The 17,948-nt window shown below is 42.9% G+C and overlaps 1 protein-coding gene across 2 annotated transcripts in view; it reads left to right on the top strand.

The window, feature by feature from the left end:
* The first annotated feature begins 15,140 nt into the window (after positions 1-15,140).
* LOC101591647 (neuroligin-4, X-linked) overlaps positions 15,141-17,948 on the top strand; it is a 337,184-nt gene continuing 334,376 nt past the window's right edge. For both annotated transcript variants that reach the window (XM_004647362.2, XM_004647361.2), the window contains exon 1: positions 15,141-15,612. In XM_004647362.2, the coding sequence (XP_004647419.1) occupies positions 15,141-15,612 (472 nt within the window). The remainder of the gene's footprint in view (positions 15,613-17,948) is intronic.

Raw genomic sequence — 17,948 nt, 5'->3', positions numbered from 1 at the left:
AAATAAATAAATAAAATTAAAAATAAAAAACTTGATTGAGCGCTTGGAGCTTACCTGAGAATGTTTGTGGTGAACATTCTGCAAGCTCTTGTGATTAGGGACATGAGGGGACAGTGGGTCATTGGTGTCGTGTAGAACAGTTGCATTGATTCCCCACAACACAAATAGCATTGAACATGGTAGTCAGGGATTTACAGAAATGCTGAAGATAACAGCTTAATATTTCAGTTGGTTACCGTGGAAACGTATATTTACACATTAACTTCTCATGCATTCAAATATACAAATGCACATACAAAATATAGTCATATATTACTGTATATAAATATTTACATTTATTCATTTAGGTTTTGTTGTTGTTGTTGCTGGGTTTTTGTTTGTTTGTTTGTTTGTTTGGTCTTTTTGAGACCGGGACTCACTATGCAGTTTAGGCTGGGCTTTAGCTCACTTTGCAGCCCAGGCTTGTCTCTATTTTGCAAAAATCCTCTTGCCTCAACCTCCCCAGTGCTAGGATTACAGGCATGTGCCACCACATAATCCATCATAATTCCATTTTCATTCCCTTTCTTTTCCTTCTTTTCCTCTCCCTCAATCTCTCCATCCCCTCCCACTGAAGAAAGATCTTTTTCCCTACTGCAGGTTATCTGCACTTAGTTATGTTCTTCATGTATAACTTGCAGTTCTCTGTGAGAATCCATGTGATATTTATTTCATTTAACATTCCACTACCAAAGTGCATCAATTCCTCTACAAATGACGCAACTATAATCTTTATGACATAGTATTGTTCCGTTGTGTGTAAATACCACATTTTTTAAACTAGCAATCTGTTTCTAGACAAAAATAAATCTCTATAAACTAGCATTGAAATATATATATAAAGTCATTCTCTCTGTGGATGTACATGTCACCAGTCTACTGTAGTATTACACTACCAGTCTCCTCTAGCTGAAAAAAAATGTACAATGGCAGCTCGCTTCATCAGTGGTTTTGTTTGGAAGCAGTTTATTTCGGTAAGAGAAGCTCTTCTCAAAATGGTCTTTTGTTTTTGAATTCTGCACCAGGGCTGAACATCAGCAACACAAACATGGCTATCTTTTCTGCAATCATTAACCTAATTATACTTGTAAACCATATATAATATATATGGTATCACTTACCCCAATATATGACTGAGTATTCAATATGTACATTATCTATAATATAGAATATTCAGTGGGTTAGGATAGGTAAACATTTGCATGTTATTCTGGATATATACACACATTTGATGTGTCACAACATATTGTATGGGTGTATTTTGATGGTTATATTTTTGGTTATCTGCACGAGTACCTCAGTTTAAGCACAAACTCTCGTGACATGTGACATGTATCCACAAAATCATGTCTGAGGTGAGAGAGAGAATTAAATTCTCTCAGACTGTAATGAACCCAACACAGGGAGAGAGAGGATGTAGTCTGAGTGTCTGTGTTGCATTTTGTAGCCCGGGACAATCTCGTGGTGTTGTGAGGCTACCTTATCGCCAGCCTCTCTGGGTAATAAGTCTTCATGTCTTTGGGACAGATTGCGTTCCTTAGCCTCTTACTTTCAGGGAAGGGTTTCTCTCCTCACTGATTTCTCTGTGCTATCGCATCTCTTTGGAAAGAGAAGTTTCAAGTTCTTCAACATGTTTACCCTGAAAGCAATGTCAAAAGCTCACTGTTCCAAAATTTAATTTTGTAGTTGAGAGAGAAACCCAGGCAGCTAAATAATGAGGCAAAGGTGCCTTGCCTAAATGGTGACTGAAGAGCCACTGAATTGGATGGCTTTTCTGCTTGCCTACTACAAGTACCTGGTGTTTCTTGTGGGAGCAGGGAGCCTTTCCCTCCATCCTGTAACACAATCCTAGAGAAAACATTTATGTTTTCCTTTTGATTTAAAACACCTATGTGAGTTTAATAGTTCAAGAAATTAAATTCTAATGCCATGCAGTAAAACTGAATGGCACACAGCTATCAACTCGATCTGCATGGTAAAGTAATAACAATTGTTATTATGTCATCTTTTATTACACATTCATCTGTTCATAGGCAAAAATAAATCTCTGTAAACTCACACTGAGTTGCATATATAGAATCATTTTCTCTGTGGATGTAAATACGGACACAGTACATATGCTTGTGTACATCAATATCCACAGAGATTCCTAAAAAATATAACACGAGAGATTCCATTTGACTCAGTTGTTGCTCTAGATATTTTGGTGAAAGACTTAAATCATATCACAGTGGTTCATGAATACTTATGATTATTTCAACACAACTTTTACTAGCGAAGTCTTAGAAGCCACCCATATGTCCATCAGTAGATGAATGGGCACATCATTACCTGCTGTGATGTTTTTGATATTTTTACACAGTGGAGAACTATTCTGCCATAAAGAAGGATAAGCCTGAGTCATTTCTTAGAAAATGGGCACATCTCGAGATGGCAATGCTAAGTGAAATAAATTAGTCACATGAAGCTTAAATATTGCATTGTTTTTCTTATGCTAGACAAATCCATATAAATAGTTTAAAGAGCAAATTAAAAGACAGGCGATTCAAAAGACAGAGGTAGCTCTTGCTCAAATGGGCAAGATACCTAGAGATGGTGTAAAGAGGGACAGACGGAGGGAGAATAGTGCAAATTAAGCTGTGCATAGAGCCAACTCTACATAATGAAGGCAGCCTTTATTTATGTCCTGAAAATATATATTAATAAAAATTAATGTGTGCCAAGCAAGCTGTCACACAGGAATGCATGCACTGTTCCACATGAGGAGCTCACCTCATGTCATTGGGTGGGCTGGTGAAGCAATATTTTTCTGCCTACCTCTATATTTGGCTGATAGTGACACGGACATAAAATAATAACAATAATAAAAATCAATCATGGAGGCCACACTAAAGTCCCACGTTTAGAGATGCCTGGGGGTGTTGCTCCCCTCCCTCCCTCATTTCAAAGGCAAATCTCAGCCTGCAACTTCACTTCACAGCCCCTGCGGCAACGTGACACTTTAGGACAAACTCAGCTCTACGCAGCACTTTGTTTAATTCTCCATATTACATAAATGAGATCAAAACATTAAAGTCTTGCACAGCCTTTCTATTGCTTTTGTGGTTTATCTACCTTGAGGCATGAATCTGTATTTTACTTATTTCTTCACTTGTTTTAAAATGCCCATCTTTGTTTATTCATTCGGTTCACAAATGTCCAGTTTGTTGTAGTATTTTACTGCTATGAAAATATAGATGTTATAGAAAGTAATATATGTGTAAATAAGTTCGTGCATGCATATTCTGTAACTGCACGCCCCCCCCCCAGGAAAAAACAAACAAATAAGTCTTTCTTTCACTAGTTTGGGTCACCCATTATCATTACAAAGCTTGAGAATATTAATCGGAAAGTTCCAGAAATGAGCGATTCATGAGTTTTCAGGTGTGTCTCATTGTGAGTAGGACAGTGATATCTGATATTGGGCACCGTTCTGGTCCTTTTGGCCCAGGGCATGAGCAGGCCACGTGTCCGGCGCATGCACACCGTTCACAGTGTGCTACCATCGGTCACTCTGTAGCCCCTGTGGAATGAGAAGGCAGACATTCGAGTGCAGTATTTGCACAGTGGATTGCCCTTTGGTGGTCAGCTTGGTGCACCCAGCTGAAGTGAACTAGCACGTAGTTGTTGTGTGGGAGGTCCACCTGACAGGGTTGTTGCCTGCAATATGAGAGGCGATACAGGAAAGAGACGCTGGTAGGGAAGGTGTTTGGAGAAGCTGTCGGAGCTGTTGGAAGCTGCTGGTTCTCCTGGGCTGTTCTGCTGCGTGGCCTTGTCCTGCTGGCTCTCCTGATGAAGCTGGGTGTGCTGGTCCGAGGAGGAGGAGCTCGGGACTTTCACTGTCACCGAGAATGGCTTGGTTCACTTTGGGGGAGCTCTGGTCCTCATGCTGAGCATCGCTTAATGGCTCCAGAGGGCACGAGGTTGCACGGCTACATCTCCTGGAGAGACTTGGCACACTGGGCTTTCCTGACAGGAACCCAGCTTTCCTCCTCTTCAGAGGAGCTCAGGACCTCATAGTGCCTGAGGATGGCTGTGGTACTTGCCGGGGGCACTCTGCTTCTTACCTTGAACATTTCTTTCTAGCTCCAGTTCAGACCTCCTCAGCCTGCTGGTGCAGGCTTTCTAGCTTCCACCACTGACCTTTGAGCCTTCACAGTGCATACCCACGAAGCAGACCTGCATGAGGCATGGCCATGAGGTCTAGGCCTCCAGTTGGAGTTGTGGGAGGCATTGGTATGAGCTCTAGGTCTTCACCTGGACTCATGCAGGATATTAGGATCAAGGCCCTCTACCGGATTCTTTGATCTTTAGTGTATGGACAGATTTTCTACATTCCTTGTACATAATTCTTTGGGTGACTTCCTGTAAAATAATTGTGTAAAATGTGTCCTGTATTGTACTGTTCACCTTGCAAAGCACAGAACAACAGTAATTGGTATTCAAGCGGGCCTTGTCCTCCTCAACAATGGTTCGAATGCCACAGCACAGTGCCTAGTCTATGCTTCTCTTTCTGCGATCTTGTTGGTAGCGTAACTCCTCACTTCTGGGCATGGAGTGGGGTGGCTAAGGCTCAGTAAGTCACAGAGAGAAAAGACAGACCAACAACCATCATTCTATGAATCGTACCATGCTATAATGTCACAGCTGTCCTGTTTTTTTCTTTCATTATTGATGACACTATTTCATTGCAGGTCTTATACAGATAAAATGTAAACTTAGATGTGTATATGTTTGGCAAAGTGTAGTGTGTATAGAGTTGGGTCCTGTCTGCGGTTTTAGGCACCCACATAAAGTACTAAAACGTAACCTCCAGGAATCGGAAGTGTGATCATTACTGTTGATTGCTTAACCCTGATAGACTGGAAAAACCATCTAGGGGCTTAGTGAAGTATATTTCTCAGTGCTCCTGGATGGGCCATGAAGGCCTGACCTCGGGGCCTGTATAGGGTCTTTGCCCCTTTCTCACAGTCAGTGGACCCCGGCTCAGCTTCCTTGTCACTAATAGCTGAAGGGTTTCACTCCACCATGCCTTTCCACCTTGGTGCTTCTAGGGCGTTGGAGACAGCTGATGTTGGATTGAATCCCCTGAAGTCCTGAGATTCATTCAACCTTTCTTGTTTTAATTTATGACTGTCAAGGGCTGTAGGACCATGTCAGTCCCACCCTGGGGCATGCTGAGAAGGTGATTGAGACTGGGCTGGGTGGCACATGCCTGTAATCCCAGTGCTTGGGAGACTGACAATAGGAGGATCACTACGGGTCTGAGCTGTGTAGTGAGACCCTGTAGACCCTGTACTAAGTACATTTGAAAAAAAAGTTGTGTGAACAGTGAGAAAATTGACTTGCATAAGAAGTGACTTGTGTATATGTCCACATAAACCTATGCATGTGCGCATGCTTTTCTGCAATTTTATTTCCTACATAAAAAATATTGCTGAAGAAATTTATATTTTCAGCAACATGGCTTGGAAGTTCTAGGTGTTCTATCACTTTGCTCAATAGTTGCTTTCAGCTTTGTCTGGGAGTTCTGCTAGTCTTCTTGTTGCTGTTTCATTTTCATCAAAAAAAAAAAAAAAAAAAAGGTGATTGAAGTTGACCCCTACCCATCATCAAGGATCTTAGCAGACTCAAGCCCTTATTGGAAATGGAATAAAGCAGGAGGATGCACTTCATCTGGCTTTCTTTGTATTCTGAATGAGTAGAAATGTCAGGGGCTAATGATTGAAATGCAAAACCAAAGGATGGACACAGTTTTGATGTCCACAGAAAGAAGATCTTACCAACATCACAGGAGGATATCTAAGAGGTATTATTCTTGGAAACAGGACAGTTCGACTTAAGGACATATAGTTAAGTTTAGAGAGAGAGAGAGAGGCAGAACAAAAGTACACTTGCAATTTATTTGATTTAGATTTAGAAATTGAGTTTGAGGGCTGCTGAGAGAGCTCAGCAGACTAAGTGCCTGGTTAGGCAAGATGAGTGACAGAGGTTTGATCCCTGGTACCTCACGCCACGCTGGCCCCACACCAGGCATGCTGACCCGGTGAATGAGTCCAAACGGCTGAAAATAGGAGGTTCATCATGAGCCTGGGCTGCGTAGTGAGACCCTGTAACAAATACTTTAAAAAAAAGAAATCATGTTTGAGAAGTTAACAAGCACTTAATGACATTTTACTAGATACCAAACTGTGTGTGCTAGATTTGAACTGTGCCTAAAGAGAATAAGAACATCAAAGCACTGTGGTCTGGGACAGATGTTTTTCTAAAGGTGTTAAATTCTAGCAGGCAGGAAAGTACATCTTTTTTCCCTCATCATGTCAGTATAATAGAAAAGTGTGTGTGTGTGTGTGTGTGTGTGTGTGTGTGGTTGTAAATCAAACACAGGGCCTCCAACTCTGTAGCAATTGCACAACACCAGTGTCATTCATAGTGATTTTTGTGGAAAATCTGGTCAGAAAGTTTGTGTCCCCTCAAAATTCCTACATTTGGAATCCTCACCCCAGTGCAATGGTGCCAGGAGGTAGGGAGGGGCTGTGGGTAGGTTATGAAGGTAGGTAAAGACAAGATTCATGTCTTTATCACAGAGACCCCAAGGAGCTCCCTGCCCTTCTACCACGTGGGCATGCAGTGAGAAGGCCCCAACTGTGACCCAGGAAGTGGCCCTAACCATATACCAGTTACTCCATCTACCCCAGGACTGTGAGCAAAAAGTCTTTTGTCTGATACCCACCCAGCCTCAGGGACTCAAACAAACTCATCCAAGTGTCAGACTCGGTGCGGTTGTTCACAGTTGGCTAGTGGGGACAACCAGGCTGTACCCACAGCGATGTCTTTGCCTTTCATGACTGTGAGTGATTTCCTAGCAAGTCTGTCTTTGCTGTGCTGGGTGCAGAAATTACCCCTGTGACCTCAATTGATGAACAGAAATAAGGACAGTAGTGACACACAGGACCTACTCTTCTTTTGCATCCCCACGGCTCAATGTCACCTTGTATGGCATCTTCCTTTCTGTCTCTAATCGATTCATAGCTTGAATGCCTAGGCTCCAAGTGGTATAATTTTAATGAGATCTCATTTTTAAAAAATAATGCTAGATGGGTATGCAAATGACTTCAAGTTCTGACAAAGGACAAAGTAGGCTGTGACCCTTGTTCACTGTAGGCCATGAAATGAACACCAGAATGTGAAAAGCTTACCAAAGTAGGAGCTGGCTGGTGTGGGTATTGATTGCATCTTGGACATGGATTGAGAATACATGTGGGAAACTGTATTTGTGAGTGTTTCTCTCTGTGTGTTTCACAGATCAGAAACCAAATAAATAAATAAATAAATAGTCACCTTGGTAACATATGCACTTGTGCACCTCAAGCTAGTGCTTAAATTTTGTCTATACCCAAAACAATAAATAGCATGCCTGTCAGCAGAATACACACAATTTTGCAAAAGGCTATCATGGAGTTCAAAGAGAAATACCTCAGAAGGAACAGGGTATGTGTCGGTTAGTTTTCTGTCCTTGCTGGGACAAGATACCTGATGCCCAAAATTAAGGAGGGAAAGGTTTACTCAGCTCACAGTTTGCAGGTTTCAGTCCATCCTCATCTGGCTCCAAGGCACAGTGTCACATGGCAGAGGGCAGCAGTTCATGGCAGTGGAAAGCAGCAAAAGCAAGAGAAAAAGGGGAGGAGTAGTGGCAGAGAGTGCAAAACTCTTTCCTTTCCTTATTCTGCACCCTGGTTATCTGCCCCAGGCTGGATGTAACATTCACGCCCATAATCCCAGCAGCACTCAGACCCATAATCCCAGCCTTGGATCATGAATTAATCACAAACTAGAAGCCCACTGCAATGACTGCATGATTCTTTGAGGGGACAGCTAGATACGAACTGTAACAGAGTATGTGTCCTGGGACTGGAGCTAAGGCTAGAAGCTTTTGCTTTTCTTTCCCCATGCTCTGGAACATATGTGAATTGAAAGTGCATTCTCCTTTGGCCCCTTCTGGCCAACAAATGGGGAGGTCACTGTGACTGAAAGCAGCACCCAGGAGAGGATGTTTCCAGCAGGGCACCTTCTTATTGTTACTGCATATTTGCTTTCTAATTCTACCCCAAAAAGATTGGGCTGTGAAGACCCAATAAATCCCGGGAGACAGGATTTATTAGTAATAATGTTCACCTACCTAAGTATAATTTGATCAGGGTTTGTCTTAAAGATGCAGCTTGAAACATAACCAATCTCAATTAAAGTGATGTGCCCTTCAGGGCTGACGTTCTTGCAGCTTTTATTTGGAAAAATTTCCCTTCTGACACTCCTGAGTAATTTGGACTTTGGTAGTTGCAACCTCAGACAGCACAACAGCCCTGTGAGATTCATCCTAAAATCCCCAAGTCAGTCATGAATCAAGTTGAAATACTTTTGAGTTGTCAGTGTTTAAGGAAACTTTTGCAAAGCAAACATTCGATCTGTCTTCCCACTCAGATAATTAATATTCAAAACAATGAGAAGGATTCCTTTCTCACTAATAGTTTTTAGTCATTAGAACTTGGGCGATTCTTTCAATCATGTCCACATCTTTATTTATCAAAATTAACAATGTAGGGGCCGGGGAGATGGCTCAGTGGAATAAGCGCTTCCCTGGAAAGCGCAAGGACCTGAGTTCAATTCCCGGTTCCACAAAAAAAAAAAAAAAAAAGAAATGTATTCTTGGGGAAAATTAAAAATCTATATTTAATTATATGTCTGATATCATCTCTCTGTCATCTTTCTCTAATCTCATCTTTTATCTATATATTGTCTAAGTCTCCATATCTGAATTATCTGTTATTCTATCTATCTATCTATCTATCTATCTATCTATCTATCTATCTATCTATTCACGCTATACATTTATGTGTATGTGTGCATACATGTATGTATGTATGCGTCTATCTCTCTTATCTATCCATCAATGTATTTATCTGTCATATCTGTGTACTTATCTGTCTCTATCCATCCATCTATCCAACTGCCTATCCACCCACCCATGTACCCACCCATCCACACACATATCTACCCACCCACCAACCGACCCACCCATCCATCAATTGACCTACCCAAAACCCATCCATTCATCCACCCATTCATCCATCCTTTGACATACTTACTCACCCATGCATCTACCCACCCACCCATTTATCCATCCATCTACCCATGTACCAATCCATCCATCCACCCATCCATCCACTTACTCACCTATCCACCTATCCACCCACTCACCCATCCACCCACTTATCCATCCATCCATTCACCCACACCCATCCATCTATGCATCCATCCACCCATCCACTCCCCATCTGTCCATCCACCCACCCATGCATCCATTGACCTACCCACACACCCATCCATCTACACACCCACCACTCACCCATCCACCCATCCACCCACCTACCCATCCACCCACCCATCCACCCACCTACCCATCCACCCAACCATCCACCCACCTACCCATCCATCCACCCATCCATCCACCCATCCATCTCTCCATCCATTTATCCATCCACCCATCCACCCACCCACTCACCCACCCACTCACCCACCCATCCATCCTCCCATCCCCCCATTCATCCATTCATCCACCCACACACCCACCCACCCACCCACTCACCCATGCATCCATCCACCATCCATCCACCCCATGCATCTACCTACATACCCACTTATCCATCTATCTTCTTAATTTTCTATCTATGTCACATAAGCTCCCACAAAACCATTCCTAGGTTGCGAAACTCACATACAGTATCTCGTTTCCTTTGCTCTGGAGGACGTGTTTGGTGGCTATATTTCCATTACTGTTAATGATGATGAGACCTAGCTAATTGTTTCCCTGAACAGATGGACATTTTTGATAATGCTGAAAACCTGGGTGTTGGCGAGTGTCCAATGTAGCATAGACACATGAACATAAATATTCTTATGCCCACGTACACAGTTTATTATGATTTTTTTAATGTATTGAGCACAGGGTCCACAGGGTCTCTCTACACAGATCTGACTCATAGTGATCCTCTTGTTTTCAGTCTCCCAAACGCTTGGATTACAGGCATGCGCCACCACGCCCAGTCTCAGTTGTCATCTCAGTGCACCCTGGGTATTGAAACCTGGGCCCTGCGCCTGCCTAAGCAGTACTTTAATCTGCTGAGCTATCTGGCAGGCCCATATTATAATCCTTAAATCAAACTAGGGACATTTTATTTAGATCATCCTTATAATCTCTTTCTTGATTTTTTAAATCAGTCACTCCCCTCACAAGTGATTTTGTCCACCAGTGGTTATTTATTAATATCTAAAGGCCTTTTTATTTATTAAAACTGTGTGTTCTTCACACCTAGTAGGTAGTGGCCAGGCTTGCAATCCAGCACCCTATTAGGGGTAGGAAAATAAGCACACCTCAAAGAATAAATGCTGTAGTTTTAAATGTCAGTGGTGCAGGTATTGACAACCACAGGCTTTAGATGGTATGACTTACCACCAAAAGAGCTGATTTTAAAAAGTATAAGCAATGTTTCTTAAAAGTATAGCACTTGTGCATCTTATAAATGACAAATATATATTCTGTAAATGTGCAGAAATCTGCTACATGGTCTCTTTTATTATTTATTATTTTTTTCATTTTTATGTACTTGGTACAGGATCTCCTTACACAGCTTGGACTCATGGTGATCCTCCTGTTTTCAGCCTCCCCAGTACTGGGATTACAGGCATGCACCACCACACCCAGTCTCAGCTGCCAGCTCAGCATGCTCCTGGGCTGGGGCTGGAGCAGCATGCAGGACAGGGGATCAAACTCTGGTCCCCGCTCTTGCCAAAGCAGGCACTTAGTCCACTGAGCTGTCTCACTGGCCCTTGCTGCCCTGACTGTTAATGGTAACTACTGTGTGATCTTGTCTCTGTCCCTCAGAAACTTGTGTGGATACAGAATTATAAAGAACGTGGTCTTCCAACTCCAAGCTTACACAGTCTCCAGCTCACCTAGCTTGGCCTGTCATGACCCTCAGCAGCTTATAGATTTTCTCTCCCATGTTAAGTTAGAGAACTTAAGGAGTGGTTAAAACTGGCTGTCTAAGAATCATCCGGAGAAATGCTCCCATTAAATTATACACTGATTGAGCTGTGTGTTCTTAGCACGATATGGTTCCTTGAACACTTTCTTATTTCATCCCCAAAAGCTTTAATCAGGCAAGTGAGACCCAAAGATTTAGCTGTTCTATAGCCTACTGCTCATGAGTTCTCAGCAGGCAGTGTTTCTTTACATTATGTCCTTGTAAACCCCACCAGGTTAGTGTTTCTACTCCCTACGTATTTGAATATATGCCATGTCATGCTCCCTTTGCATGTGGCACTACTTCTTGTTCAGAGAACCCGTGGATGAATACACTCACTGCCCTCTGATCGCACATGAAGCATGCCAGCACCCAGGACTCAAATTTCAATTTGGGTTTGACTTCCGTAAGTGAGCTTTACTCTTTCGAGAAGTAAGCCTGCAGAAATAAAGAACAACTGTACTTGCAAAACAGACAAGATTGCAGGAAACCTGAAGCCTCCATACATGTTGCTACCTCTTTCTTGTTCTTGTCTGCCTCTTAATTATGCAGAAATTGGATCACTGCCTGGCAGGCAACCTGGGGTTGTCTGCGGGAGAATGCAAAGATAGGAGAAGACATATCAATCAGCCCTCGGGTGGAATGCTTGTAGTCATGATCCAAGTAACAACCCAGATGTTTAGTGCATTTACGTTCAATGCTGCTTTGTTTCATAATAGGATGCGCCCTGGTGGCATGATTGTTCCTTGATAGATCTGGATCTGATTTGTTTTTAATATTTTTTTATTCTTTATGCATTTAGTACAGAGTCTACAGGGTCTCACTACACAGCTTGGATTCGTACTGGTCATCCTGTTTTCAGCCTACCAAGCACTGGGTTTACAGGCATGTGCCACTATGCCCAGTCTTGGATGCCATCTCAGTGCACATCGGGGATAGAATTCCTGTCCCTGCACCTGCCTGTGCAGGTGCTTTAATCCACTGAGCTCTCTGGCCCGCCTTGCTTTAGTGTTTTACAAGATAACTTTTTAATATATTCAGGGCCACTGCTTAACTCAGTGAAACATACTCACGACCTAATGTAGAAATATTCGTGAAACACAATATACTGGTAAACAGTATATCTGTTTGTGAGTTGGAGAACATTATTTTCTCAGGTGTTTATTTGCAACACTGGATGAAATATTCTGTGTCCCTGTGGTCCCTAAAACTTCATTTACCATGCTATCTGCGGGTGCACAATATTCTTCTCTGCTTCAAGGACAGTGAGGTATCTGAGTCTGCTCAATCTGTGGCTAGACAAACGGAGGGGTGATCCTCCTAGTGTTCAATCCTCATGGGGTTGTTAGGAGGTGTCTTGGAAACTCTCTCGTGACTGAGATCAAGACCCCAACAGCCACAGCTCCAAGGTGGAAATGTTGTGCTGGGGAAACATGGTAGGAGAGAGCTGCTCACTTCACAGTAGCCAAGAAGCAGGGAGAGGAGATGATCTAGAGAAGGAGAGGCATCATGGGGGTCATTGCCCTAGGGACCAACCTCTGCTGATCATGCACCGAAGAGGGTAAGGAACCTCTGACTCATCCACCTTCCAAGCATTTCAGAACTTGGCAGGACAGTTTATTCTTTTATTCTTTAGGTTTTTGTCTTCCGGAGACAAGATCTTGTTCTGCATTTCAGGATGCCTGACCTTGAACTCACTTGGTAGCCAAGGCTGCCTTTGAACTCACAGGGGTCCTCCCGCCTCCGCCTCCAGAGTGCTGGGATTACAGGTGTGCACCACTGTACCGGGCTGGAAGGAGGTTTTAGAGCTAACCCATCACAGAGGGTAGTTCCAGTGTAACACCAGCTTTTTATAAGAATTGCAGCATCAGGAATGAACCACATGAGGCATTAAATAACATACTGATAGCAGGATCAATATGTTTAATCATGAGTGATGTCAACTGACCAAGTCGACAGAATCAGTTTGAAAGGTGCCATCTTATCTGCTGTTAAGGTACCAGCCTGAAATCGCAGCTACGAGGGAGGCTGAGGCAGGAAGATCTCCAATTTCAGTCTAGTTTGGGCAGCATAGCAAGACCTTACCTCAGAAATAAATTAAGAAGGAAATGTCCTATCTTACTGAGGCTCCTTTTTCAAAGCTGAGACTTATCACAACAAAATGTACTATCAAAAAGAAAAAAAATGTACTATCTACACATTAAAGTGAATAGACCAATGTGAATTAATACCCCAAACTTCTGTGCTTCCCAACTGATGCCCATTCTGCTCTATCTGATGGGTATTCACACCTCAAGAAATCCAGGTTGGCCATAACCATTAGATGAATCTTAATGGACCTGTGTATATCTCTTAGGGAAAAATGATAAATCCTTTTTTAAAAAAAAATTATTTTTTTCAACATTTTATTTATTTATTGTATTTCAGGGAAGAGTGTACAGGGTGTTCGGGGTCTCACTGCTAGATCACACTCCCAGTGAACCACCTGTTCACATCCTCCCAAGAGCTGGGATTACAGGCATGCGCCACCAGGCCCAGTCTCCATTCCCATCTCAGCTCTCCCCAGGGGCAGTGCCGGCACGGCAGGCCCTGGGATCAAACCCCCGGCCACTGCGACTGCTTGCACAGCTTTAACTGCCGAGATATTTGACCAGCCTTTCCTTTTTTCTTTTCTTTAAAATTTCTTATAACTTTTTATTTAGCCAGTTGTGCAGGTTTACATCTGATAACCTAAACAACTACTCGGAGATAACAACATGAAGTACAGCAACCACTGCTGAATTCCTACTACTTCATTTAAGGGAATTTTGTAATGGGTCTAATTTTTTTTTAACTATTTTGTATTTTTAAAAGACAATAAAAGATACAAAATTTTCCTAAACAAAATTATAGGAATTCAACAAAGGTTGTTCTGTTGCACAATTTTGTCTTTACATTAGTTGCTCAGATTATCACAGTTTAGCATGCAAAATTGGTAAAATAAAAAAAGTTGTAAGAAATTAAACAAGAGAAGAGAAAATAATTAAGCATTACTTGTGCCTCTCAATAGAGTGGGAGAAATTATCGAAGCCATCCTGTGTATATGCTTATTTTTTTTCCTTCTCTCTCTCTCTCTCTCTCTCTCTCTCTCTCTTTCTTTTTTCTTTCTTCTTTCTTTCTTCTCCTTTCCTTCATCCAAGTATTCCTTCCCTTTGAGCAGTTCCTTTCTCTTTCACAGTATCCACTGCGCCTTTCAGATTTTATTTACTCTTTCAGGTTCTTACGGTAGCGAGACAATATGATGCTCATACGTGAGAGTCTGATTTACTCCATTTCCTTGAATATTCCAGAAACATTATTTCTGGTGGTTCTATCTCTGGATTGACCAATGTCATGGACTATAGTAAGTTGTGGTGGATGTTTACAATTATCAGTGGGGAATGTGTACCTTTTTGTAATCCATTGAACAAGACCTTGTGGTGTATTTTCTTAAATGATGAGCACTGGACATAGATACGGGCTGAGCAGAAAAGCGCCTAAGGTGCTTGCTGTCTTCTGCTAACATTCACCATCAGGCATGAGTTTCTGGAAAGTTCTTGCTATCTGCAAGGCCCAGTGAGCCAGTGATCAAAGTCCGGGCTGCTTCGGCTTCATGATGTCTGTCTCTTTTTCTTTCTCTCTAGGCTGTTTTGGAGCTTTTATAAAGAGCTCTTGTCCCCTGGAGAGGTTTGCTTACTTCCCGAGAACTGCACCTGGTGGATTCTGGCTGCGGGCTTGCAGAGGAGCCATCCCTCACCATGCATTGCCAAGCGAAGCGCCACTCTTCCTCCTAACATGAGCTTCAGTCTGTGAGCAGTCGGACAGCCGTCCTCCACCTCGTGCTCCATACCTCCTGGCTCTTCTACTCCCCGGACCTCCCTCTGTCCTCGGTGTCTGGCCTCACCCACGGCTTTGCCTCCTCGGAGTCCTCTCCCTCAGAGCCTGCGGATGTGGAAGAGAACCATGTCGAGGCCCAAGGGACTCTTATGGGTCCCACTGTTCTGCACGCCCGTGTGCGTCATGGTCAACTCCAACGTTCTCCTGTGGATAACCGCGCTGGCCATCAAATTCACTCTAATCGACAGCCAGGCCCAGTACCCGGTTGTCAACACAAATTATGGCAAAATCCGGGGCCTAAGAACACCACTGCCCAATGAGATTTTGGGTCCCGTGGAGCAATACTTGGGGGTGCCCTATGCCTCGCCTCCCACAGGGGAGAGACGGTTTCAACCTCCCGAACCCCCATCCTCATGGACAGGGGTACGAAACGCTACTCAGTTTGCAGGTGTGTGTCCCCAACATCTGGACGAGAGATCTTTATTGCATGACATGTTGCCCATCTGGTTCACAGCCAATCTGGATACTCTGATGACATACGTACAAGACCAGAACGAAGACTGCCTGTATTTAAACATCTACGTCCCCACGGAAGATGGTAAGTGCTGTCCTGAAGCAGAACAGGGCTATCATGGTCTTTCTGAGTTGCAGGCAGATTCGCCATGTAGCTTGTGTAACACCGCACGCACGGTGGTGTTATCCTTCATTTCTTTGTCTATCTTTTCTTTATCTCATGTTGGATTCTAACTCCCAAAGAGGTATCACCAAAACATAAAGGATCTTGATGCTGAGGAAGAGAGCCAGAGTTTTATTAAGCCTTGAAAGGAAAGGCAGTTATTCTGTTAAAAATCCCAAAGAAATATTGGAAAACAGTAACTGCATTCTATTATTTTGAATCCAGGCTGTGAAAAGAAAATTTGCTGTTATTTTATTTTAATGTTCATGTTGATCAAATGGCAGAGATGTAGTTAGAAGAGGCCACCTGCATCTGCTTACAAAAGCACACCTTTCGCTTTTTTTTTATTAAGTAGCAATAAAAATCTTTTTAAAAATATCAGAACATTCCTTTAATCTGAAGCACAGCAATTTGTACATCTTCATGTACAACAATTTCAAGTTCAAATATTTCATAGAGCCGTGATGAACAATGTCACATTTCTCAGTGCCTTCTAAGGCCTGTCGTTTTTAGATAAGGAGAAAGAGTGAAAACTCACGGAAACTTAAGCCAGTCAGTCGTGGTCATGAGAGCGTTTGCTACCATGGAAACTCAAGTGTGGTCTTTGCATTTTGTTCAGAATACGTTTTACCCCATGTCTCTCTTTTGTCATATAATCCATGGGCAATGTTTTCCAGTTAGATTTGGCTGAAGCCTGCAATAGGAGATTGCATTTATTTCATGATTCCCCACGTTGCATGACTCTTGTCCTATTTGTTCTTTCTCCACTGAAGCGCCGAATGCAAAGTCTAAGCAGGATGCCAGGAAAAAGACAGACAGAGGCTGGGTGTTGTTGGTATTGCAGAGGAAAACCCGTAGAAAGAAATTAAAGGGGCTTGCTTCCTTATCTGTCTGGTGACTGGCATGCTGCCCTGAGGTTATGGTGGCGGAACACACAATCATCTTGTACACTCCAGATCTTAGCGTGATTCAGAAGTTCAGGGGATTTCCGATGCTCTCTTTCTGAGCAGTTTGCCAAGCTCCCGGGCTGCAGAGCAGTGGCCGAGTTGTCGCTTTGTCCTCCTTCTAGAAAAGGAGGGAGAGCAGTCACAACCAATTAGAGTCCTCATTTGGGAGGCCACCGGGGTTGTGTTCGTCTCAGCCATGCACGGGGGCACCACGAAGCAGAAAGGACAGGAGCTAGCAGGGTGGGGAAGGGATTCAGCCAAAACTGGAGCAGAGACTGCACCTGCTGTCCTAACACATGGGCTGTGTTGCTTTTGTTTCTGTGTTTGCGGTCGCGTAGCGCCGGCCTCAGAAATGAGGGAGACTGTTCAGATGGAATGTGCACCTGCTAGTGCAGAGACCTGCGCAGCAGACCACCGGGGAGGAAAGCTCAGCAGCCGGCTGACCAGCGCAGCTGGGTGGGGGACACCTGTGCAGAACCCATTTCCCCATTTCCTTTCCATGCAGTATGTAACTGGAACCTGGGACGATTAAAAAAAAAAAAAAAGTGAACGGAACGATCTAATGAGAAAGAAAAAGCAGTATCAATTAAAGAACAACCCCATGTTCACTTGTTTTGTGCTCCTTTGGCTTGACAAGGCAATCCGCACATGGGCTTTTGAGGAGCAAATCTGAAATCTAGCAGAACTGATCTCCCTGTAAAATAGTTGGGCCAAAATTGGGATTTCTTGGAAGGGGCTCAAAGATATATATATATATTTGCACAAGAAAACACCCATCTAACTATTACATCAGTAATTTAATGTGATTTTTCTCCTCCTTCATTATACCAACTCAACAATGAAAGAGGCTTTTAAGTGTTAAATAGTGATTACTCACTAACTGAATAAATGAACGGATGGAAAAACAAAACACATGGGAATTTTGTAGTAACAGCAGCGTTTGTGTTTGTACTGACTGAATGTCACAATAGTGACCAAGGTCTAGGAATGCAGGGTATGTAGAACTCACAATTTCACCTTAATACTGTTGCTTCTATGTTTTGTGCCTGGATCCATTTGGTTCAAATATTTCCATGTGAGAGGAAGGTATATTAAAAATGAAAATATACTTTATTCAGTTAGGTATGTAACAGTAAATTACATAACTTGTTTGAGGAAACTTGTTGAACATATTTAAACATTTTTTAGCAATGTATATTTTATTGCTGGCCGAATAGCTCAGAGGATTAAAGCGCCTGCAAGCAGATACAGGGGTCAGGGATTCGATCTTTGGGCCTGCCATTGCCAGCCCTGGCCCCGGGGCACGCTGAG

This window comes from Octodon degus, unplaced genomic scaffold (genome assembly GCF_000260255.1).
Source record: "Octodon degus isolate 3935 unplaced genomic scaffold, OctDeg1.0 scaffold00303, whole genome shotgun sequence".
Taxonomy (NCBI): Eukaryota; Metazoa; Chordata; class Mammalia; order Rodentia; family Octodontidae; genus Octodon; species Octodon degus.
This window is presented reverse-complemented; position numbering and strand designations above follow the sequence as displayed.